We start from the raw sequence: 26,628 nt of genomic DNA on the forward strand, positions 1-26,628 counted from the left end.
TGGAACAAATATTGGCAGACACAAGAAGTGGTAATTTTAAGAAAAAAGAAAAGAAAGAAGCAGAATGGCAGGTCAAACTATGTGCAGATTCTGCACCGAGCTTGAATGAAATAATTAAAGTGTTTCCTTAGGGACTGCAAACTATGTGGTTGTTAAAAGGGTTAAAAATATTGCCTACATTTATTATCTTTTTAATTGACTGTTAATCAATTGTGACTTATTGGATAACATCACATTTGAATTATGTTTGAATTGTGTAAAATGTGTGAATTTTGGATTTTAAAGTGTTTTCTGAAGTAGTTTGGTTTTACAAATGCAGCTATTAAAACTTTACTACACTCAAAAGTATTGGAGTCGTTCTCACCGCACTATCATCTTAGATGTTTTTGAGAGTTGGTTTACCTACTACTGCCTCAGGTTTTATCCAGTTTTTGTACCAAATCATAATACCTTTGCTGGGATTTGGGGATTTCATTCTGTTCCCACTTGAATCTCTTATCAAGATAACAATATCAAAAGAAACTCTTGAGGGAAGTCGGAAGAATTACATTCATCAGAAGCAGAAAACTTCAACTTGAAAATTCAAGACTCGCACTCATCTCTCCCTGCTCATCTTACTGGAAGTTCTTCTCATAATGTGAAGGGAAACCTTTTATATTAACAGGTAGAGAGGAACCAGGATTTAAACACCTTAAAAACATAGCAATCCCTTTGTAAAGCCAGGCAAATATTCCTTGTCCATTGTTTGAAGTATTAAGAATAGAGACATATTTAACTTTCTGCTTTTTCTTTCAAGATTTCCTAGAAAGGGACTGACCCATTACAGGAGCACTAGCATGGGAATCAGGCGCCTTACCCTGGATAAATGATATACATTCATCCACTCCTTCCCACAAGCCCAACAGGATTCTCCCTTGACCAGACAGGGGAACCCTACAGTCACAGAGGATGTGTCACTCTCCCATTCCTTAATGGCTTCCTGAAGAGCTACACCAGAAGGGCCAGAAGAAAAAGACTGACAGTTCGAGGAGCCAGTTTTGGCAACAGCAGAGTCATCCACCAGCAGCTGAGACCGTGATGGAGCTGTCAGGACACCCAAAGACTCCAAAAAATTTTCTTCTTCCAGGTAGGTGAAGCAAGAACAGCAGAGATAAACAACTCCTCTGTCTTAAACTTGAGAAAGAAGCCTTACAAACAGATAGTGGAGCCTGAGACAGTAAACCCTCTGGACAGGAAAATTAAATTTGAGTTACAATTTTCCATGACAGCCCCCCCCCCCCCCAACCACACACAAAAAAAAAAAAAAAAAAAAAAAAAACTCCTCTACACAAAAAGGTAAAATTCACCATCATCAATACACACAATAGCACACTTTTTCCACACATTTACAAAAACAAACCTTCATAACAACCCCACAAAAATAGTATATAATTATCAAACTCACATAAGATATGCAACGAAGATTTTTCCCAAAATGGGACTTATTTGCCCAGGGTTGAAAGGTTCACTAGCTAGCCAGCACATCTACTAAACCTGCAGAGGTGGAAAATTTTGGGTGGGGTGGGGGGGGGGGGTGGGGGGACCTTCAGAGCCTTCTTGCATACAATCTGCCTTTTATATGGCTCTGCTTGGGCCAATGACAGTTTGAGCATCTGGGACGATGCACTAAAGCTTGGAAAACTGGTCAATGGTCACATCTCAGACAGGAATATAATCCATAAAGTTTATGATCTATACGAATATTTTTTCATGAAATATACACATTTCCCTTTTAAACAAATCAGTCACCATGGGCAGCCACAGTGGTGCAGCTGTTAGCGTTGCCGCCGCACAGCAAGAGGTTCTCCGGTTCGATTCTCGGCTGGGGTGCCTCCTGTGTGGAGTCTGCATGTCCTCCCTGTGGTTGAGTGGGTTTCCTCCGGGTGCTCTGGTTTCCTCCCACATCCCTAAGACATGCTGTAGGTGGATTGGACACTCTAAATTGGCCCTAGGTGTGAATGTGTGCCTTCTGTGGAAGGTTGGGCGCCGGGCTGGCAACTCGACACCGTAAAACTCCACTGCCAATCATGAGTAGACAGGTGATCTGCTGTGGCGATCCCTAACTGGGAAAAAGCCGAAAGAAGTAGTAGTCACCATGACAGACTATGCACATTTCCTTTTTATACAAATCATTTACCTTGAGAATATATAAAATGATCAGTTCCTTCCCTTACACCTCATTCTTCCTCTTGAACATTATTCCACATGTGGGCATTTAGAGTGTTAGTTCTGCAGATGTACAGGAGGGTCACACAGCTGCATCATCTGTGGCTCTTTGCAGTCTGGGTGCATCAAAAAAGACATGTCCTTGATTATCCTATTGAGAAAATGGTGCAGTCTCTCAAGCTGGGTCATATGCTTAAGACATGTACATACCAAAGGGGCCTTTATACTTTATTATGGCCCTGGTGAGGGATGAGTACAAACAGATGATAGCTTCCTCAGATCTGGAGGTAGAACCCTTGCTAAACAGGAAATCCTTCCTTATACCTAGCAAGACTAACAATGAATACATGGCAACTAAAGGATAGCTAACATTTGTCAATGAATATGCCCAGCTCCTTAAAAGCTTAAAATTCCAAAAAGATCTCACCTCTGTGGCGACTGCATGTGTACACAGTTTTGCCAAAAGACACAATGCTGCATTTCTCTGCATTTAGTTTGAGGTTATAGTCCAGGTGAAAAGTATTAGTGCACATTAGCCTCTTAAAACTTGTCAGCCACTGCTCTTGATGTTAAGCCTTGATATTAGAGAAGTACCAAAAGAAGTGGTTTTAAGTTCACTGGGGACACTACTGTTAACTATGCTTTTCAAAGACAACGTGCCTCCTACACTAACAGTTTGTGTTCTGTCAGTCAGTTGGCTATCCAGTCGACAACATAAGCTAGTCAAACTAAATGTAAACCTTTAATACCAGAATGTAGGATGGTATGAAAGACTATGGCCAAGTCCAGCTAGACAACATAAACAGATATGCTTCTATATCTAATACAGGAGTGACTTGCTCAAAAAAGCTCACCAGGTTCAAGAGACAGGATTTGCCTTTAACAAACCAAATCTGGCTTGGGGTGGATAGTAGGGAGTGGGCCAATTTGCTGGCCCTATGGATATCTCCAAGCTTGCAATCCCTGCGGATGTAGTACCTACAGGTCCCATAAAGTACAGTGGTGTACACTTACCATAAATGTAGATGTTGGAGTGTTATTCACTGTTGCAGTCAAACTTTGGTATTCAGGCCGATGAGGGCTACCTGCAGGCAGTTAACCAGAGTCTTGGGATTTCTGCGTCGGATGCTGTCGCCTCTTCCATGACATCAGGGGTAGAAAACATGCAGCAGACACCATTACATCAGTTTTTCTTGCCCCAGATGTCAGGAGCCCCAAAAATAGGAAGCAATTACCTGGTGTGGAACACCCTCCAGTAAAACGCAACTACCATTGCCATAGATATGGCCAAAAAGAGGCTAGGCAGAAAGTACAGAAAAGTCAGGGGGCTGGAGGGAGGGTAACCAGGACTGCAACAGTGAACACACTCGAACATCTGCCATTTATGTTAAGTGTTGCACAACTGTACTATGTTCTTCATGTTTCACTGCTGCAGTCATCAAACTTGGGTCAATTCCCAAAGCTGAGGAAGGGTGGAGGGAGTCAAGAGGTAGTAGGGCTGGCTAGCAGGCCTTTTAAGACTGCTGTGGCAAATCCAGCTCTGGATTTAGAAAAGATATGCAAGTGGTAATGTTTGGTGAAAGTGTGTACAGAACTCCAGGTTGCGGCTTCCAGGATGTCCCTGGTAGGGACTCCCCTGAGAAATGCTGTAGAGCTTGAGGTAGCCCTAGTGGAATGAGTTCTGATCCCCATGTGGGGTAGGATTTCCATGGTGTTTGTAGCAGAAATGGATGCAGTGTGCTATCCATTTGGAAACTGTTTGCTTTGAAATGGCCTTGCCCTCTGCCCCTGTAGCAAAGCTGACTAGCAGCTGGTCAGATTTTCTGAAAGGTTTAGTCCTGTCAAGGTAGAACCTGAGGTGTCTGTGCACGTCCAAGGAGTGCAGGATCTTTTCTCCTTTATTCTGACGATTAGGGAAAAAGGTAGGTAAATGGAGGGATTGATTTAAAGCCTCGCTGGATACCACCATGGGCATGAATTATGGGTTAGTCTCGAGGGAAACCCTGTCAGCATGGACAATAATGAAGGGTTCCACAGCCATTAGTGCCTGTAACTCAGACACTCTTCTTGTTGCTTTCCAAGAAAAGAATTTTAACTCTGCTGCAGCAGCAGGCTCAAAGAGAAGGGGGGGGGGGGGGGGGCGTGAGTTTCTCTAGAAGAAAGTTAAAGTCCCAGGCAGGGGTGGAAGCTCTCTTCAGGGGCCTTAAATTGTTAGCTCCTCTCAGGAATTGTTTGATGAGAGGGAGGGAAAAGAGAGGTGGTTCAGTACTGTAATGGGCAGGGATGGCAGAGGCATGAATCTTAATTGATGAGAAGGATAGGTCTCTGTGGAACAGCTCTGCTAGGTAATCTAGGATTTGAGGTAAGGTGGGCACGGCTGTGTCCTTCCCTTGAAAATGGCTCCAAGAATATATCTTTTCCACTTTTCTGAACAGGATTCCCTAGTACTAAGCCTTCTGGCCTCAAGGACGACGTCCAGCACCTGTTTTGCTGAGGGCTGCTGGTGGTGTAATTCAGGGGATAAGCCAGGCTGCCAGGTTCAGGGTTTGTAGTTGTGGATGCAAAATCTGTCCCTCCTGCTGGGACAGCAGGGAGGGGGTCTGAATTAGGTGCCATGGTGGCACTGTTGTCAGACTGCGTAGGAGAGGGTACCAGTGCTGGCACTGCCAGTCTGGAGCAATAAGGATTGTCCTTGGTCTGTCCCGTTTGATCTTGAGTAGTACTTGAGAGAGGAGGGGCAATGGAGGAAGGCATAAATGGAGAGGTTTTCCCCATGTAAAAGGATAGGATATCCACTTTCCATGCTTTGCTGTAAGGCTTTCTGGTGCAAAATTTGCTCAATTGATAGTTTTGGGAGGAGGCAAAGCGGTCCACCTCTGGTGTCCCCCACCTGTGGGTTAGACGTTTGAATGAGTTTGGTTCCAGTTTCCACTCGTGTGGGTCCAGTAGATCTCAGCTAAAGTCGTCTGCCAGTGAATTTTGTTTGCCTGGCAGGAATTGAGCTTGTAGGTACACTTGGTTGCACAAGGCTGTGTTCCACAGGGCCATGGCTAACCTGCAGAGTGGGTAGGAATGGGTTCCCCCTGCTTGTTTATGTACCACATAACTGTGGTGTTGTCTGTCTTCATCAGGAGTTGTCCTGCAAGGATAACGTTATTTGAAGGCTGTCAGAGCATTCTGTACAGCTAACATTTCTTTCCGATTGATATGCAGGGGAATTTGTTCTGGGCTCCATTTGCCGTGGATGCATTTGCCTGCCATGTCAGCCCCCGATGCATCGTCTGATGCAGCTGTTGTCAGGGTTTGGGCGGCGAAGGGTTGAGTGAAAGAAGCCCCTTGTTGTGGTTGCATGCCTCTGCCCACCAAAGGAACTCTGCCCTTAGGCAAGGAATGATAGGAATCACTGTTTCCATGTCCTGAGAATGCTGACACCACAGACTAAGTACCACTGAAGTTTCCTAATATGCAGTCTTGCATATGGTATTAGTAGAATGCATGCGGCCATGAACCCTAGGGCTTGCAGTATTTTTCTTGCAGATAGCTGGCTTTTGGTGGCCATTAGTTTGAAGTGGTTTGTCAAATAAGCCTGTTTTTCTGTAGTGAGGAAAGCCATGTGGGAAGTTGTGTTCAAGCTTGCTCCCAGGAATACAATCTTTTGGCTGGGCACCAGTTGTGATTTCTTTTCGTTGGTGTACCCCAGAGAAGTTAGGAGTCTCTTCACAAATGCCAGGTGCTGAAGTAGCAATTCCTGACTGTCCACATGAATCAGGCAATTGTCCCAAGTATGGGTACATTTTAATATTTCTCTGCCTCCAGTATGCAATGGCTGGAACCAGACACTTTGTGAACACCCTGGGTGCAGTAGATAAGCCAAAGGGAAGTGCAGAGAACTGATATAGTACATACAGCCTGACCTGAAACAAATATTTCCTGCAAGATTCCCTTATGGGGATGTGCAGATAAGCTTCTTTCAAGTCTAGGGTGACTAGTCAGGCGTCATTGGCTAGCATAGGAAGAAGCTGTTGCAGTGCAAGCATTTTGAATTTCGGGACCACCAGGAAGGTGTTGAGAACCGACAGATCCAGGACAGAGCGCCAACAGCTTTCTTTTCTGGGCACCAGGAACAGTCTGGTGTAGAAACCCTGTCCTCTTTGCTCTACTGGAACGGGTTGAATAGCCCTGATACTGAGAAGAGAAAGTACTTGCTTTTGAGCCACTGCCCACTGGTTTGGAGGAAGATTGGGCATCCTGCTTGGGGCTGGTAGTGAGTAGAAGTAGAATCTGCATCTCTGGGACACAATGTTTAGGACCCATTGGTCTTGGGTAACTGACATCCAGTTTTCTGCATGCAGGGTGAGTTTTCCTCCTAGGGGTGCAAGTACTCAGGGAGGATGATGGACAAGTCATTGTGAACTTTTCCCATAAGGGGGAGGCTTACCACTCCCTGTTTTTGAGGTGGGAGCACTCCACTGTTTAGATCTCTGCATACCCTGAGACTGTAGTCTTGATGGTCTGTTGCCCCTGGGTTTTGACTGAGAAGGCCTGGGAGGGACTGCAAATGACCAGTTTTTAGAAGACCGGTGCCTACTGAATCTAGGTGGCTGCACCTGTAAGAAATCTTTAACAGTTTGCATAGATTTAGCTTTTCCCTCCATCTTTTTGAGAACTTCTTCTGCTTTTGTGCCAAACAAGCATTCCTGGTTTAATGGAGCATCTAGTAATTTTGCTTTGACATGGTCTGGCAAGATTTGTTTCTTCAGCCAAGCATGCCTTCTCAGTATAGACCCAGTGACAGCAGCCCTGCAAGCTACTTCTAAGGCATCAAAACCACACTGCAAAGTGTGTTTACTAACTTGGTTTGCAGAATGCATTAACTCTTCTAAATCTTTATTTCCTGTACAATCTGGAAGCAACAACATTTTTTGTTTAATTAGTCCCATAATATGCTGCTGGTACTTGTGAAACTGGCAATTCAAAGCCCTGATGGCAAGAGTTGCAGAAATATATACCTTCTTACCCAATCTGTCTAAAGCTCTAGAATCCCTGTCCAAAGGAGTAAGGTTTTTGGCTGTAGTAGCCTTAATTCCTTTAGGTCCCTGGGAAATAGTCTCTGGATCCGCAGTGGGATTCCTAAAGAGAAGAGAAGAGTCAGGTACTCTGTTGTACCGGACAGGCTTTCTAGGAGCTGGTGGTAAAGTATCAGGAGTAAGACTGAATTCCATGAAGACATCATCTACAATATCCAGGACAGGGGGTGCAGCTAGAGGCCTGTGCCGAGGCAAGTATAAAAAATGTTCTGAGTCTCTTTTTGGACTGAGGGTAGTCCTGGCATTCCCAGCAGAAATACTCTCAAAGTATGTAAGGTTTCACCAAAAGAAAAATCCTCTGGAGGGGAGGCAGAGGGAATGGAATCCTCTGCATCTGAATCCTCACAGGTAGATAAGAGCAAGTCCTGGTAATCAGAGGGATGAGAGTCATCGGACTCATGGTCTGTAGAATCAGAAGAAAAATCAATTCTTTGTCTTTTAGAGGGGGGAGGATGGCTTCCCCTAATTAAGGTTATAAGGTCTTCAGCCATTCTAAGCATTTGTCTCTGTGGAATGGGAGCTTGAGCATGCGCTTTGGTTGTCAGTTTTCTAGGCGTTGTGTGTGTACTGGGCCTAAGAAACACTGTAGTTTTAGTCCAAAACGAAGTTGGTTTAATACACATATCAGAAGGTTGGAATACACCCTCAGAAGCCGGAGCCTGCACAGTGGCTCTGGACCCATCCAAGGTAGAGACATCTACAGGTTCCATAGTTGAAGCATCCTCGCAGCATACCGGACTCCGAATGGGTCTCAGCAGAAGCCTGTGAATCTGAAGTAGCGGGTATCAGGGGCTGCGAAAGCACCTCACCGAGTACCGGAGGACTGGAGACTAGCTTAACGGAAGCGTCGGTGGCAGTTTTGGACCTATGCGGTCTCTGTCTTTATCCTTACATTTTTTTGTAAGATCGGTAGTTGGAGGGCTTATTGAAGCCATTTCAGAATACAGAGAACGAGAGCGAAAGAATTTAGCGACAAAGGTAGCCCAATGACGAATGGTTTGGGCATTAAACAAGGCACAAAACTGACAGAGGAACATCGTGGTCTGGGCCTAAACAAGTGACGCAGTAAGAATGAAAATCTCGGAGATATTTGCTTTCCACAGGCAAGACGATTGCTAACTTTTTCTGACATTGGTTAGAGCAAGAAAAAAGGATCCCCAACAGGGTACTTAGCTTTAGAAGACTTCAGGTTTGAAACTCGAACACCGAAAATTTCAGGTAGCGGCTGACCGGCACTTGCGAACTGCTTCTGCTTCGGGCTCCCGCATGGCAAGAAAAGCTGATGTAATGGTGTCAGCTGCATGTTTTATACCCCTGACATCATGGAACAGGCGACAGCATCGGACATAGAAATCCCAAGACTCTGGTATTCAAGCCGAGTGAGGGCTACCTGCAGGCAGATAGGGCTACCTGCAGGCAGATAACCCAAGTATGAGGACTGCAACAGTGAAATATGAAGAACATTGCTACAACACTTAAGGAGGTAGTCATGCTGTGCTACCACGCTTGCCTCAGTGGTGAAGCGGAACACAAACTTCACAGCGGGCATGCTAAGCTCTTTCTGCAGGCCAGTATCCACTAGTAGGTGTCACCAAAGGCAGTGAAACAAATGGCCCTCTCTACCCAGGACAGATAAGCAGGGTGATCTGGGCTGTAAATCACTGTTCCACCCCTCTATGCCACAGGGCAGAGTCATCCCACTGGTAACTTTTGATGCCACAACTAGGAAAAATTGAATGGCCCAACTAAGAGCATGTTGTGGCAGGAGGATTAGAAAGGCCTCCATTGGCTCACCCCCTACCATCACAAGGCTGAAGCAGTTAGCTAGCAAAAACAAAATAATCTACTTCCTTTGCAACACTGGTTTCCTCATGTGTCTATATTAGGATCCCTTCTTTTTTGTATTTATTCAAATGATAAATTCAATAAAAGAATCTTCTTAATCCACAAACAGGCAACTGATTTATAGTCAAATCTGCAACTAACCATCAAAAACTGAACTCCAATCATTCTGTAAACTGCAGGACTGAATTACTCAAAATAATGCAATTCTTACCAAGGAGAAAAACGCCACTCTCAAAAAAAACAAAAAAAAATTACCCTTACTTTGTGTTTACACCAAAAAGGTATAGACAATGACAACGGTCTCAACAGAGGTACATTTGAGTTACCACAGATACAAGTTTACATAATATCATTAGAGTCTTTCACAAAATTGGAGCTTACCATGTAGTACCAAACTTTATTCTCAATTACAAAGAAAAACTAGGACAGTTTAGTACTTCCCAAATGTCTACATGGCATAACAATCATGGGAAATGTATATTAAAATTGTCAGCAGCAACCTACAATAAAGTTGCTATCTCCCAGATTCCTGTGTAGTTTTTCCTCGTAGGAGTACAGCAGCATTATGTGCAAGAAGTTACCACATTTCTTCTGTGCCCGGGTAAATTCTGAGGGCTAGCACTTTTGCAAGCAAGAAACTGAGATGCACTTTTGAGCTGGACTGCTTGCTAAACCAGACGCATCTAAAACCTGCAGTACTGACTGCAGCAGGGACATTTAGCACAAATTGCAATTAGTCTGGTGGCAAACTGTTTTCACAGAAATGCAAACAGTTTTAAAGTTACTGTCATAACTGCCACTGAATGAAACTGAACACATTTTGCTGAATAGGCACTGGACAGCCCAAGGTGACACTTCAAAAAAGCAACCAAAACTTTAGCAGAACTACAGTTTCTGCCAATATACAGCAATTCCTGGCAAGGACGACCGGAGTACTTGTTGTCCAAACAGTGTTATCAATGTAATGCCATGATGTCAAACTTTTGAGCTGCATTATTCATATTTTGGTAGTTAAACAAAAGCTCAGAAAACACGCATACACAGCAGTCTTCTGATACTGCCAAAATCTGGGATCTCAGTTCTTAAAGCCCCACCCTCCCCATTATAGAATGCAACAGAGACAAATTAGGTTACGTACTTCAGAAAGTACAGTTTTGTACCCACCATAAATGTAGATGTTACAGCTGCAGTAATCACAGATGGGTTTTCTGCCGTCAGGCGGGTCCTCGGTCGGCCGAATTCCAAATTCTAGGTCCGGCGTCGGTTGCTGTCGCCTTCTTTCCTGACGTCAGTGCGACAGGGGTATACAAGACACAGCCAATGCCATTTTCTTCAGTCTTTCTTGCCCCAGATGTCAGGTGCCCCCAGAAGGAAGGCAATACATAAATTATATATATAATCACGCAACGCAATATAATCAAAAATCATTAGTTGCAAACAAATACACCATAGAAGGATAACCCAATCAGGTTGTATGAGGAGGTGTTAGCCACTAGGTCTTTACCAAGAGAAGGAGGGAGGGAAACCTGTACTGCAGCTGTATTAGCACTCGAACATCTACATTTATGGTAGGTACAAAACTGTACTATGTTCATCGTGCATACAGCTGCAGTAATCACAGATGGGTAGAATCCCAAAGCTACGCACAGGGTGGTAGGCACTAGGTGGAACTGGGAAGAGCCAGAATGCCCTGCAACACAGCAGTGGCAAAGCCTGCTCTAGTTTTGGAGTATAAAGGCAGGTGGTAGTGTTTTGTGAAGGTATGCACAGAACTCCAAGTGGCTGCCTCCAAAATATCTTTGGTAGGGACTCCTCTGAGGAAGGCTGTAGAGGTAGCTGTGGCCCTTGTGGAGTGGGATCTGATGCCTGTAGGAACAGATTTGCCAGGAAAGGAGTAACAAAACCGTATGCAGTGGCCTATCCATTTTGAAATTGTCTGTTTGGAAATTGGCTTCCCTTGAGCTCCTACAGCATAGGACACAAAAGAGTTGTTCTGATTTCCTGAAAGGCTTTGTTCTGTCCAAATAGTAACGTAGCTGTCTATGGATGTCTAAGGAATGTAGCAGCCTTTCCCCTTTGTTTTGAGGATTGGGGTAAAAGGTAGGTAAGTGTATGGCCTGATTTAAAGCTACCCTGGATACTACCTTAGGCATAAATGACGGGTTGGTTCGTAGGGAAACCCTGTCCTGATGGAAGATGAGAAAGGGCTGCACACAGCCATGAGGGCTTGTAGTTCCAAAACCCTGCGAGCTGAGGTAATGACCAGAAGGAAAGCTGTTTTCCAGGACAAATATTGCAAATCTGTAGAGGCAGCTGGTTCAAAGGGGGGCAATGTTAATTTTTCTAGAATGTAATTAAGATCCCAGGCTGGTATTGGTGGTTTCCTTGGAGGTCTTATATTCTTAGCCCCTCTGAGGAACTGTCTTAAGAGTGGGTGAGAGAATAAGGGTGGATCAGTGTTGTATTCTGCAGAAATGGCCGAGGCATGAATTTTGATGGAGGAAAATGAAAGTCCACTGTTCAACAGCTCAGCTAGATACTGTAATTGTCTGAGGCAAATTCAGTTTTCTAGGATCCTGGCCTTTTTTCTCATTCCAAGCGCAAAACCGTTTCCATTTTGCGAAGTAAGCCTTTCTAGTAGATGGCCTTCTGGCCTCCAAAATGACATCCTGTACCTCTTTGGAGAGCAGGGTCTGTTGTGGCGTTAAGGAATTTTCCATGCAGCCAGATTGAATGTTTTCAGCTGACTGTGAAGAGTTTTGTAGCTGTGCCGAGTCAGTAGAAGAGGCATTAGAGGTAGGGTCCAGGGAGGAGTATGTGTTGGGCTCCTCAGGAGTGGGTACTAGTGTTGGTCTTGGCCAATCTGGAGCAATCAGTATCATCTTCGGTCCGTCTGCTCTTGCTTTCAAGAGCACCTTGGGCAGAAGAGGCAAAGGTGGGAAGGCGTAAACTGTCCGTGCTGCCCAACTGAAAGAAAGGGCGTCCACGCTCCAGGCCTTTGGATGGAAGGTCCTTGAGCAGAACTTTGTCAATTGATGATTCCTGTGGGAGGCAAAGAGATCTATGTCTGGCCTTCCCCACGCTTGGATTATCTTTGTAAACACTTGAGGATGCAACTTCCATTCGTGTGGGTCTGTCATATTTCTGCTTAGATTGTCTGCCAGCACGTTTTCCAATCCTGGCAGGTACTGTGCTTGAAGTTCGATTTGCCATTCCAGAGCCAAGTTCCAAAGTGACATGGCTAGCCTGCACAGGGGGTATGAATGTGTTCCTCCTTGTTTATGTACCACATTACTGTGGTGTTGTCTGTTCTTATCAATAATTGCCCTGGATGCAGGAGGTCCTTGAAAGCTGTAAATGCATTTATCACTGCTAGCATTTCCTTTTGATTGATGTGAAGGTGCTTTTCCTTTTGGGACCATTTGCCCTGAATGCACCTGTCTGTCATGTGTGCCCCCAGGCATAGTCTGAGGCGTCTGTTGTGATGACTTGATTTGCTTGAGGCTTGCAGAATGGTAGACCTGTGTTTGTTTGGCATGCTTGGGCCCACCATAGAAATTCCTGTTGCAAACATGGGATTATTGGTATTATTGTTTCCAAACTGTGGCTGTGTTGAGACCATAGGTTTTTTAGGTACCATTGAAGTTTCCTCATATGCAACTTTGCACATGGGATTAGAAGAATGCAAGATGCCATGAAACCCAGAGCCTGCAGGATTTTCCTTGCAGTTAGCCTGGTACAATTTGCTAGTATTTTGAAGTACTGAGTTAGTTGCCCCTGTTTTTCTGGCGTCAGATAGGCCATCTGGGTGTTTGTGTCCAAGTTGGCACCCAGGAAAGTTATTTTCTGAGATGGTGTTAGCCTGGATTTCTCTTTGTTGACTGTGTATCCCAGAGAATTCAATAACCGTGTTACATAAGCCAGATGTTCCAGAAGTATGTGTTTGCTGTCCGCTTGGATCAGGCAATCGTCCAAATAAGGGTAAATTTGCATCCCTTGAAGTCTGCAGTAGGCAATTACTGATGCCAGGCATTTTGTGAATACTCTGGGCGCAGTAGATAAGCCAAAGGGCAATGCAGAGAATTGATAGTGGATTGAACCTGCAAGAAATCTGAGGTATCTTCTGCAGCTTTGTCTGATTGGGACATGCAGGTATGCCTCCTTGAGGTCCAATGTTACCAGCCAAAACTCCTTGCCCAGCATGGGAAGAAGCTGCTGTAAGGTGAGCATCTTGAATTTTGGTACAAGTAGAAATGTGTTTAGGATGGATAAGTCCAAAATGGGTCTCCAGTCGGTTCCTTTCCTTGGTACCAGGAATAGTCTGGAATAAAAACCTTGACCTTGTTCGTGAGTAGGTACCTCCTGAATAGCTTTCATGTCCATGAGCTTTGAAATTTGTATTTGAGCCTCTGCCCTTTGATTGTGTGGCAGGTTCGGCATGCCTCTCATTTTTGGAAGAGTGTGAAAATGAAATCTGTAGCCTCTGTTTATGATGTCCAGGATCCATTTGTCTGTTGTGATAATATGCCAATTTCTTGTAAATAATGCCAGCTTTCCTCCCAAGGGTGCTGCCAGCTGAGACTTGCTTGACATGAAAAGGGGAAAGTCATTGGTTTTGTTTCCTGTATTGTTGTGCACTGTCTTCGCCCCCTCTTGGTGCTGGAGTTTGCCATTGTCTGCCTCTATATGATCCTTGAGATTGTCCTCTGCCCCTTGTGCGCCTGTATCTACCTCTTTAGGGTTTGTCCGTGGCTGGAAAGGACCAGTTTTTTGAAGGCCAATTTCTGCTAAAACGTGGTGGTTGAACCTGTAGAAAAGCTTTGACAGTTTGCATAGATTTAGCTTTTTCTTCCATTTTCCGTAGTATCTCCTCAGCATTAGTACCAAATAATACATCTTTTTGTAAAGGAGCATCTAGTAGTTTAGCTTTAACATGATCAGGCAAGGTTTGTTCCCTAAGCCAGGCATGTCTACGAATGACTGATCCTGTAACAGCAGCTCTACTTGAGGCCTCTAGAGCATCATAGCCACATTGTAAGGTGTGTTTACCCACTTGTTCTGCACTATGCATCATATCCTGCAACTCCTTCAAATCTGGTTGTTCAGGTTGTGACATTTTATTCCTTAATTGTGATAACAGAAACTGCTGATATTTAAGCATATGGAACTGACAATTTAAGGCCCTCATGGCTAGGGTGGCCGAGGTATATACCTTTTTTCCCCACTTTTCTAAGGATCTAGACTCTCTTTCGGAAGGTAGTGGATTCTTAGCAGTAGAGGCCTTCATTCCCTTGGGGCCTTGAGAAATGGTTTCAGGGTCAGCATTATGGCTTTTGTAAAGAAATTGGTGAGAGTTAGGAACTCTGTAGTACCTATCAGGCTTGACTGGGGCTAGAGGCAGGGAATCCGGATTAAGGCAAGCCTCCGAGTAAACATCATCAAGTATGTCCAAGACAGGAGGTATCGCCAGAGGTCTGTGCTGGGGTGGCAAAAGGATTCCCCAAGTCTTTTCTTGGAATCAGAAAAGTCTTGGCCTTCCCAATGGAAGTGTTCCCTCAAGGTATGCAAGGTTTCCCCAAAAGAAAAATCCTCTGGGGGAGATACAGAAGGAATGGACTGCTCTGCATCAGAATCTTCAAAAAGGGAGTACGAGTGTTCCTCTTCATCAGAATGTTCTGAAATAATGGAGCCCTGGTCAGAAGAGGGAGAATCTTCCTCCACTCTGGGTCTCTTGTCCGGAGGGGGTTGGGAACCCCTGATAAGAGTAATTAAATCCTCAGCCATTTTTATCATCTGCTTTTTAGGCATGGGGCCTGTAGATGGGCTCTGTGCAACAGGCCTCTTGGGATGCATGGCTGACTTGGACTTAGTAAATGCCTTTATGGAAAAGGAAGAGGAGGGTCTAAAGACACCATGGGTGGAAGTGGACCTGTCCACATTAGGAGGCTCAACACTCACAGTGGCTTCGGTAACTGTAGTCTGGGTATGGGCCGAGGCACCTACGGTCTCTGTTACAGAAGACACCACCAGAGAAGTGTCGTCGGTAGTCAGGGGCTGCGTAGGCGCCTCGCTGAGAACCGGACCACGTGTAGCCGGTTATGGCGTGGTGTCGGTGGAGATCGCGGACCTCGCGTGTCGGTCTTTGTCCTTGCGTTTTTTGGACAAAGCGGTAGTCGGAGTCTCTGACGACATTTTATAATCAAAAGCTTTACCAAAAAAGTGCTGGGCGAACTCCGCCCGACGCTTAATAGTGCGTTTATTGAAAGTAGCGCAAAAGTGACAGCCCGAGACATCGTGGTCTGGGCCTAAACAGGGTATGCAGAGGGAATGGAAATCCTTATGCTGTATTTGCTTCCCACAAGAAATACAATTGTTAACTTTGTCTGACATCGGTCAGAGGCAAGAAAAGTTTCCCCAATGGGGTACTTAGCTTTAAAGAAGACTTCGGCCAGCTCCTGAAATTACGAAAATTTGGAGACCGACCGGCACTTGCGAACTGCTTCTGCTTCGGGCACCGCGCGGCAAAAAAGACTGAAGAAAATGGCGTCGGCTGTGCCTTATATACCCCTGTCGCACTGACGTCAGGAAAGAAGGCGACAGCAACCGACACCGGACCTAGTCTTTGGAATTCGACCGACAGAGGACCCGCCTGACGGCAGAAAACCCATCTGTGATTACTGCAGCTGTATGCACGATGAACATAATGTACAGTTGCGGTTTCTGTCAACTGTATACCTCTGGACTGGTTGCCAAATGCATGCCTTCTCAGCAGCAATGAATCCCTCACTAGCTTGGAGATCCTCCCCTTATGCAATCACACAAACCATGCCTAGACTGTATGTTTAGCAAAGGTATGGGAGGAAGACCATATGGCAGCTGCACAAATCTCATACAGTAGTAGGCTCTTGAAGAAAAGGAGACTGCTTGGGCTCCAACAGTGTGCAGTCTGGGTTAGCATGGTAAAGACTTCCAATGGAAAGTGTTTAAAAAACTGCAAACCATTAAACTAATACATTTTTTGCCCTTTCTTGATGGTGCAGAGGAAACATAACTGGTCATCTTTCTAAAGCCTTTAGTCCTATCCAAGTAAGACCTAGGTTGCCAGAGTGCATCAAGACAATGACTTCCATTGGAAGCCATACTGAGGGAAGAAAAACAAGAGTAGATTAGAGGACTGAATCATGTTGGATTGAGTCGCTACCTTTGGCATAAAGGAAGATTAGTTGCGAGGTAAAACGTCTTTCTACAAAATGATATATGGAAACTTGAGGATGCTTCATGCAATTCTGAAATTCTTTACACTGAAGTGATAGCAACAAAGACTAAACCTTTCAAAACAGAAAATTCAAGTCTGATAACCTGGCTGAAATGGAGGCAGTGCAAGATGCTCCAACATCTGTGGGGCACGGATTGGTGAAAAAGGGACCTAGAAAGAAAAAAATCCTTTTACCAAAGCTTTACATAACCTGTGAGAAGCCATGGAAGATGAGGAAAAACCTCGACAAAAGGATGAAAGGGTGGCCAAATGCACTTTAGTCAAAGACAAACTACTCAAAGATCTCTTCAAAAAGGATAACAGTAGTCGTAGTAAAGAAAGGGTCTAGGCCTTGCCCTATTGCCCTTGCAGCAAATTTGTACCAGTTACTTCTGTAAATCTTCCTGGTGGTAGGTTTCTGAGAAGCTATAATGAGTTTAAACACTGAGTGGTAAAAGGGCCCCTGGCTACTACTTGAAGTGGTGAAACCATGAGGTTAGCTGTAGGGAATGTATGCAAAGTAATGCTGCCTGGATGGGTGGGGCAGCAAGCAGGGGTGCTGTGGTAGAGGGAAAAGGTTTCCCTAGGAGTTGGGAGGGTGGCCTAATGGTTAAGGTGTTTTGCCTTACAAACACAAGGTGCAGGGTTTGAATCTTACAGGGGATAACTGGCTAGGCTTAAAATGGCTCACAAGAGCAGTTAGCCTAGTACTAGCCTATGAACCTATGAACCTATCAATTGAGGCCAAAGCGGGGGAAACCGCAATAGCTGGCACATCCAAAAGGGTCTTGTGAGAATATCCTTTATTTACCATGTTAGCTTTCTGAATGAAACTTATTAGAGGTACTGGTGGGAATGTATTAATGAACTCGGGGGGGGGGGGTGTGGACTAACACACATCTTGCATGAGTTTCCTTGATGACAAGAGTGTGGGAATAGTCACTGCATTTGAAGGGTGAAGCAAATAAGGTTACAGCAAGGCTTCCTCCAGTGATAATCTATGTGCTGGCGACACAGCTACAGACCACTCTTGTGTGAGCAAATCTGTCTGCTCAACCTACCCACAACAACAATGGTGTTCCCTAGGATGTGTGCTGCAGTCAAAAAGCGATGCACAGATATGGCCATTCCCAAACCCTCACATCTTTGACAGAGTAGTTGATTTATCAAACCAGTGTTAGGTTGCCTGAGTGAATGGATACTGCACCATGGGGAAGGCGTTCCTGGAAGGTATGCAACACTGGATATACACTGCTCTCATCTTTATTACATTTATGAGCAATTGGGCCTCTGATGCATACCACATACCCTGGCAACTGGGCCTCCAGTACAGACCACATACCTTGGAACATCATATCTAAACAAACAGTGCCCCCCCTTCTCTTCAGAGTGGACTATTCCATGTTCAGTGTGTCTGCTGGAAATGATTAGAAGAATGGACAGCCTGTCAGGAGACATCCCAGTAGTGTCCACTACAGCAAGTGCTGTAAAAGCAAGCCCTTAATAGCTTTGTCATCTTTTTTATAAGGTAAATAGACTGACACCAGTGAACAGAGAGCATGAACTGGAACACTTGTGTAAAATCTTGCATATAGAGCTGCTTGAATTGTGGCCTACTTCAGAGTTAGAGATCCGAAAGCCATTACTGCATTAAGGCTTGTGTTCTGGCTGTACTACACAAAGCACTCCGTTAATCAGAAGAATGGCCAGTTTTTTTAACAGTATCTAGATGACAGCCTGTAAATAATGGGTTTTGTCACGGCTCCATCAGAGACTTTGGCTTTATTGATGTTGATCTCCAAGGTAAGGCACAACCAGAGCAAGTATTTCCTTGTTAATACACAAGTTGCTCTTTTGTAGCAGCAACAATAAGCCAGTAAAGAAAGTTTCCTAATAACCACACTCGAGCAGCTTCACATATTCGGTGAACACCCGGGGAAACCAAAGGGTAAATGTTAAGAGCTGAAATTTACTTGTTCCCACCCAAATCTTCCAGATGCTTTGATTGACCAGTTTGAAAGGCAGGAGACCTGAACATCCCAAACAGCGCTTCCAATGCCCTTTTTGTAAGGCAAGGAAATACATAATGCATCATGGCTATCCAGAGTGTTTCTTTCCTGATACATTAATTGAAATGGCGGAGGTCCCAAAAAAAAAAAAAAATCAATCTTTTGGCACAAAGAAGAACCTGAAGTAGAATCTTTTGACTCCTAGGTTTAACAACATTTTCTTCTGCTGCAGTGAAACTACTGGAGGATGAGAAGTACGACTTATTGGAAACTTCAAAAACTGCAAGGTACAACCTCTACATATTATCTCCTTGATCCAACTATTATGTTTGATGCCCTTCAAAGCACTCAGTTGCAAGGCAAGTTGACCCCCCCCCCCATGCCTCCAGAGTTAACAACAGGGCAACTTCAAGGGTTATACCATTAGTTCCCAGTGGAAGGAAGGATCGCAGAAACCTTGCTGTTGCAGACCAGTTCTGCCTCTTACTGCAATGACTGCACATACTCACTCTGCCACAGGAATTCCTATCAAACGGTTGCCAAGGCTAATGGACTTTGTACCATACGTTCTTTGCTCCAACACAGCCAGTACAGAGCCATGCTTATGATGCTTTCCCACTGTCTGATAAAGTGGGAAGGGGCTATGATTTATCAGTAGGCTCATTAAACTATGCATCTTACAATTAAAAACATAAAAAGTTGAAAAAATGTACTTAAGTGTACATCAATGAAAATATGTAACTGAGTGTCCAGTACAATGCAGTTTCAATCTAAGTTTAGTTTGACTGTCCCTTTATTTTACAGCTGTACATTAATGTGAACTGTAAGGACTAACAGAAAGACACACTAACTACAGATTGTTTGTGCTCCATTTCTTTAATGAATTATGTTTAACAGTCCATAGTACTCAGGGAGTGGCAAGTATGAGGGTTGTGGCTTATTAGTATAGATTATATACAAGTACATATATAAAATTAAAATCCTAAAGCACTGAAAGACCGCATCATAAAGGTTGCATAGTTCTTGAATTATTCCTTAGATGATATTTTTTTTATACATGCCCATTCTCACATGTTGCTACATTTTTCCTCTATTTGTTTCGTTACTTCTGTGGAAACTTCTCCAATATGGGTGAAATTAAGCTGAAGATATTTGGGGGGGGGGTGTAAGTTATCATCAGGAAAGCTCAAATGCCAGAGTTTAAGTAACCTTTTAATGCTGACTATTGTGTGCAATACTCCCACACGGAGAGGCAGGAGGTTCCAGATGGTGGGGGATTTGGTAAAGGGGAGGGGGGGGAATGTAACTGCAACTTTGAATTTTGGGGATGTGAAATTGAAATGGATTCTGTCCAAGTCCCCAGTAAGTGAAGTGGAAGCTGGAGGTTGTGGCCAGAAGCAAGTGGTGCTTAGTGACTGCTGCTTGTTACTGCAGTAGCCCACCGACAGACACCAACAGTTAGAGAAGCCATTTAATTAAGAGTTTTGTCACGTAATACTAGAGACTAGTCAGGAAAAGGCAGCAGCTGTGGAGGCTGCAAAAGCAAAAAGACTATGTAAGGAACCCAAGGACACCACTAAGTCATTATTCACAGCCCTGTCGAAATGTTCTGGCAAAGAATCCTGTAAGTGGGGAAAAGGAAATGGAATGCTGCTCTAGCTATGTTACGCAAGTGTGGAGAAAAACTATTACCTCAAACAAGCTCAAGCCCAAGAGACGAACCCTTCTTTGAAGAGGGGACAGAAGTAACTTGTGGGACTGACATACATACAACTCCCACTTAACACAATAATGAAGATCAGGTTTTTAACTGCATGTTATACAAATGCCAATTTGTCTGAACTACATTTGAAATACACCTAGGATAAAAATCCATTTTCCTCTGCTTGCATGTAAAACCTTCAAAAAAGGTATCACCATATTTAAATATCACAAACATGCTACCAAAACATTGAGACAAAGCTGTGAATGGTATGCACACTGAAAGAATACAAACTGACAAAACATCTTACCTTGTTCTGAGTGCCTGCCAAGCAGCATCAATATCAGCATACAAGTTCTTCTCAGATGGCTTTCCAGAGCTTGCTCCATATCCCGAATAATCATAAGAAAATATGTTACAGTTAATCCTGGAGCCTAGCCCAATGTAAAAGCTACTCATCTGTCCCAAGTCCACAGCATTTCCATGAGAGAAGAGCAAGGTAAACTTGGCATTAGGAGAGCAACGAACAAACATGCAGGCAATCCGATTACCTCGGCTGGTCCTAGTCATGAAACATTCAATAGATTCCTTCTCTCTAGAACTGTATTGCCAGTCTGCCCGTTCTGAAAGGTGCAAAGTCCAATGGCTGCCACTTTCATCACATATCAATGTGTAGGTCGGGTCAGGAGGAAGGAATGCCAGCTTGGAGGCAATCTTCCCAGGACACGGTGGGCAACAGAACAGACAGCAGAGTTCACTAAAGGACAAGTTATTCATCTTCCACTCTGAAACAAATGAGCAAGTAGAAAGCATAAAATAAAACTGGTGACTTTTCTTTAGTCATACCTACATTAAAATTTCTAAAAGTTTACAACACAAATCAAGAACAGTATTTACATATGTACTTCCTGTTAGAACATACAACAGACTATAAATACAATATTTTGTAATAAATTGCAGATCTAATACTGCTTAAGTATATGAGATACGTCAATTAATTAGTTTGCATATTTTTTTTTTTAACTTGCAGTGATTTTGATACTCTTATCCCACTTTTTCCTTCCAAGTCAAAAATTTTAGACACAAGCCTCAGAGTTCATTTTAACAAACAATCTCATTTTTCTCCTCAAAACACTCACTTTATTGTTCCTTATACAGCCCAAACTAAAAACTAATATGCCATCTCACTTTTCTTTTAATACATGACAGAACTGTTGAGTAGTGTTCAATATCCTGCATTTTAGTGACTGCAGTAAGAGTTCACTTCGTTTGCCCAGCACTTGGTTTCCAACAGACATACAGAATGTTTACAGCACGCCTACTTTCTACAAAATAGGATGCACACAAAGTGCAGCCGTCGATGGTATTCACCATTAGCAATAAATTTCTAAAGAGGATGCCATCGAGGCAGTTGTTAAATTTGCAGACTCTCAATGTGAAGGATAGTGCGTCCCAGCCTAATTTCTTCAGCAGTCATTTCTACTGAAGAAGTTAAAGCAGACATCCTCATAATGAAGCTTCTACTGGTGTTAGCCTGCAAAAGCTTTCCATTACAATGAAAATCACATATGAATCTGTCATGGGAGTAAGTAAGGTAGGTAGGTTCATCTTCTGTATCATTATAAACTAATGAAGCAGAGGCTGGACATTATGCGTCATACACGTGCAGCAGGAGGTGCCAAGAAGCAAAACACAAACAGCAGAAATGAACAAAAGAGAAATCAAAACCAGGTATGCAAAAGGCTTGGAACAGAAGGGCAGTTATGTTACAGACAATGGACCTACCTCCTGCAGGTCTCGCATAGTACAGAGTTTTCATAGCAGATAACTTCACCCTCCATATCAAACAGGACAGAGTCATTAGCAAATCTTCATGGGTGGACTTCCACTGTAATCCTGGAAATATTTTCACAAGGCCCAGAATGAAGACTTTGGCAAGACACTGTAAGCAAGTTATGTCCATATCAAAGTACTCAGGGAATACTAAACAGCTGTAGCATATTTATCATTAAAGGAAGCAACTAGCAAAAGGGTGGCAGATGTTACACCTCCAGTGGAATGGTCTCTGGGTCAAGTGAAGAAGCTTGCCCCATATCTGACATGACAAAACTGGACATCCACTACAAAACTTCAGCATAAATCGATAAAACACTTACGGTAACCATGCCTCAGAACAAGTGCTCTCAAGTTTTAGTATACTCTGGAAAAGATAGGTGGTTTGGTTTCAGTAGCTATTTTATAGATGAAAGTGTTAAGTCTAATGGAAATTCTGTTTCTAGGGAAAACAAGTACAGTGGTTTGAAATCAACAGCAAGAAGCTCAGAAATTCTTCTAAAAGATGCGACTGCTATAGAAAGCATTTTCCGGAAGAGAATTTCAGCTCAGTCAAATCAACCAGCTAAGCGAGAGGTATGGCAAGCTTCTTTGCCATAAAAACATACACCTCAAGGTGGTACTGAATCCCATATGGGAGGGCTGAGAAGGACGATTCTCTTCAAAAAAAGGTCCTGCACACCTTGAGAGATGCCAAGGAACGGTCTAAATCCCAAGTGATAATGGCTAGGAGAAGGATTTAAATATTATAGACAGTTGGAAATCTGTAGTTGCATGTCATACAAGCATTAATACCATTTCTCTGTCAAAGCATATGAGAAGTTATGCTTGTGGGATGCGTCCCCACCTTTAAATTCCACGGTAGAAATCAAGTACGTGCAGATTTATGGTAACAACCATAATAGAACTGTATTAAGAGGAGAAAAACTGTAGGAGGGTGGACTTTTCCTACAAAGGAAAGGTGCAGGACGGTACGCATGTAGAAGTCTTAAAGGGCAGGATTCGTACCACCCTACTAGAAAAAAAAGGAGAGATTACTGGAGATCAACTCAAATGGAAAAGCCAGGGTATGAGTTTAGGGAAACGAACATCAAGGTAATATTTGTTGCAGGATTAGGCTAAAAGAAAAGTAAGAGCAAGATAATACAACAGCCAGTTAGCTCCCAAAGCTTCCGAGTACCTTCAACACATCTAAGCTGTCTGGCAACTTTAGCTCAGCTGATTTAAACAGACAAGCTCATAAGCTAGGAGCAAGTGATCCGAAGATCTGAAAAGATTTAGTTCTATCAAGATAGTATACAAGTCATCTGTGGACATCCAAGGTATGCATTACTCTCTCTCTCTCTCTCACTTTTGGATTCAGGAAAGAAATGGGGAAATGGACAGTTTGGCTTACAATAAGCTCCAATTATCACTTTAGGCATAAAAAAAATAATTAGTTCTCATATTAACCTTGTCCCTGTAACAAATGAGATGGAGTTCACTCACTATAAATACTTAAACTCCACTACCCTTATTACTTGCCCCGACTTATGCAAGAAAACCATTTCCCCGTGTTTAAGAACCTCAAATCAGCCAGGTTAACTAGTTCAAACAGAGCTAATGTTACCATCTTAAACACAAAATTAAGACCCCAAAAAGGGCCAACTGTGTTTTTTTTTTTTGTTTGCTTCAAGTAAAACCCCTTTTCAAAAATCTTTTGACATGAGAAAGCCTTGAAAGAGGATGATCCATGGGCAGCCATGCAGAAATTGCCACTACATCAACCTTGACATAGGAGCATGAAAGGCCATAGCATTGTAATTTCATACAGGTATTGCAAAACCGTGAAAAAACAAAGTCCTGAATGTGTGTGGGTTATGCTGTTGGCACCAATAAGAAAACCTTTTCCATTTGCCAATATGCAACTTTCTAGTAGCAGTCTTTTGTGACTCCATTAGTACTTACTACACATCCTCAGTAAACAGGTGCCAAAACTCCATCATCTAGGAAGTCAGCTGAAGTTAATTGGTGTCTGGGTATACCAAAACACTTTTGTGTCTGTGTGAGTAGATCCAGTCTGTAAGGAATATTGCAGCAATAGTCTCTGACCATGTCCAAAAGAAGGGAGAAAGTACAGTTTTGTACCTACCATAAAATGTAGATGTTCGAGGATCCACATTGCTGCAGTTATAACCTGTGGGTAAGTCCGCTGTCCTCGGTCGGCCCGAATACCAAAGGGTTAGGCTGGCGTCGGTCATGGGCGCCCGGAGCTGACGTCAGTACGTAGTAGTACTTAAGCGCATGACCGACGCCATATTCTCAGTCTTTCTTGCCCCAGATGTCAGAAGGCCTTAAAAAGAAAAGGCCAGAGCCATAAAGGAGAGAAATAACAATTATCCCCAAGTAAAAATAACAACAACAACCACAACCCCAAACCAAAGCGGGGAAGGAGGGAGGGAAAATAGGACTGCAGCAATGTGGATCCTCGAACATCTACATTTATGGTAGGTACAAAACTGTACTATGTTCTTCGTCTCACATTGCTGCAGTCATAACCTGTGGGTAGAATCCCAAAGCAAAGGAAAAGGGAGGCTGGCAAACTAAAAGGCATTAGTGGCTGCTAACATGCCCTGTAAGACTGTAGTGGCAAACCCAGCCCTGGACTTGGAGAAAAGAGGGAGATGATAATGCTTAGTAAAAGTATGAACTGAACTCCAAGTAGCTGCTTCCAAAATGTCCTTAGTAGCTACACCCCTCAAAAAAGCAGTAGAAGTGGCCGTAGCCCTAGTGGAATGAGGTCTAATCCCAGCAGGAACATTCTTCCCATGATGAGAATAACAAAAAGCAATGCAATTACCAATCCACTTTGAAATAGTCTGCTTTGAAACAGCTTTCCCTTGTGAACCCAAAGCAAAAGTAACAAATAACTGTTGAGTCTGTCTGAACTCCTTAGTTCTGCTCAAATAATAACGTAACTGCCTGTGTATATCCAAAGAATGCAAGATTTTTCCCCCTTATTTTGGGGATCAGCATAAAAGGTAGGCAAATGGATAGACTGGTTCAAGGCCACATTAGAAATCACTTTTGGCATGAAAGTAGGGTTAGTACGCAAAGAAACTCTATCCTTATGGAATATTAGAAAGGGTTCAACTGCCATGAGAGCCTGCAATTCAGATACCCTTCTGGCAGAAGTAATGGCCAACAAAAAAGCAGTCTTCCAAGACAAAAACTTCAATTCAGACGTAGCTGCAGGTTCAAAAGGAGGCAAAGTAAGTTTCTCCAACACAAAATTGAGATCCCAGGAAGGAGTAGGAGCTCTACGTGGGGGTCTTATATTTTTTGCCCCTCTAAGAAATTGCTTAAACAAAGGGTGAGAAAATAAAGGAGGGTCACAATCACAGTGAGCAGAAATGGCTGCAGCATGAACCTTCACAGAGGAAAACGACAAACCCTTGTCCAGTAATTACAACTCAAATTAGGTACCGAGACATCAAAATCCTTTGTTGTGCTCCAAAGAAAAAATCTCTTCCATTTTTCAGCATAAACTTTTCTAGTGCTAGGCCGCCTAGCTTCCAAAATGACATCCAAAACCTGCTGGGGAAGCTGAGAACCCACAGGCTCTAAAACAGAATACGCCAGGCCGTTAGATGCAGGGACTGCACCCGGACATTGAGCAAATGACTGCTTGACTGGGACAACAAATGCGGAAGCTGTGGTAAAGGCCAAGGAGGCTCCTGAATTAAACTCCTCAGCAGAGGATACCAGTGCTGACGTGGCCAATCTGGTGCTATTAAAATCATGCAAGGCTTGTCCCTCCTGACTTTCAAGAGTATCTTGGTAAGGAGAGGCAGAGGAGGAAAAGCATAGACGTGAAGGTTGTTCCAACTGAAAGATAGAGCGTCCACTTTCCAAGCTTTTGGGTGAAACATCCTTGTGCAAAATTTTGGTAGTTGGAAATTTAGAGGAGAAGCGAACAGATCTATGTCTGGAGTTCCCCAAGCCACTGTCAACTGTTGAAATACCTGAGGATCCAATTTCCACTCGTGGGGATCCACAATTTGTCTGCTCAATACATCTGCTAGGGAGTTCTGTGCTCCTGGCAGAAACCGTGTTTGAAGAGTGATGTGCAACCCCAGAGCAGTCTCCCATAGGTTCATACTAGGCTATCTGCCCAAGGGCATTTATAAGCCTAGCCCATAGTTATGTGGCTTTCGCCACCCCTTTAGTTTGAATAAAAACTATGCCTATCATTTTTCTGTGCCTCTGTCAAGCAGTGACACTGAAGTAATCCCTGGGGTATATCTGCGATCTCCCATCCATTGGTCAAGATTCCTCTTGAACAAGGCCAGCGAGGTACTCTGCCTCACATGTACCGGGATTTTGTTCCACAGCATAGGGAGTCTCTGGGTGATGAATCTGTCCCTCCAGCACGTTCTATTTATAACCGTGTCAAGGTTTAAGTCTCCGCCTTGTGGTTCTGAGGGATCTAGATTTTTGAGGTGAAGCATATTCATCAAATCTGGGTTTGACATGGCCTTATATGTCAGGCACAGGTCACCTCTGAGCAAGCGGTATGAGACTGAATAGAGCTGGAGTTCTTTCAGTCGGGCAGCATAAGACATATTTGTGAGACCCTTTATCCTTTTGGTGAGGAACGTTTGGGGCCAGACAAGCTGCAGCAGGTGTCTGGACAGATACATTCCAAACGGG

The 26,628-nt window shown here is 43.7% G+C and overlaps 1 protein-coding gene across 1 annotated transcript in view; it reads right to left on the reverse strand.

The window, feature by feature from the left end:
• ABHD17B (abhydrolase domain containing 17B, depalmitoylase) overlaps positions 1-26,628 on the reverse strand; it is a 349,588-nt gene that overhangs the window by 271,713 nt on the left and 51,247 nt on the right. Inside the window, exon 2 of the mRNA XM_044064394.1 lies at positions 20,414-20,888. Coding sequence (XP_043920329.1) covers positions 20,414-20,880 — 467 coding nt within the window. The 5' untranslated portion in view covers positions 20,881-20,888. The remainder of the gene's footprint in view (positions 1-20,413; positions 20,889-26,628) is intronic.

Source organism: Protopterus annectens, chromosome 2.part2 (genome assembly GCF_019279795.1).
Source record: "Protopterus annectens isolate FY-2018-M chromosome 2.part2, PAN1.0, whole genome shotgun sequence".
NCBI classification, from domain to species: domain Eukaryota; kingdom Metazoa; phylum Chordata; order Ceratodontiformes; family Protopteridae; genus Protopterus; species Protopterus annectens.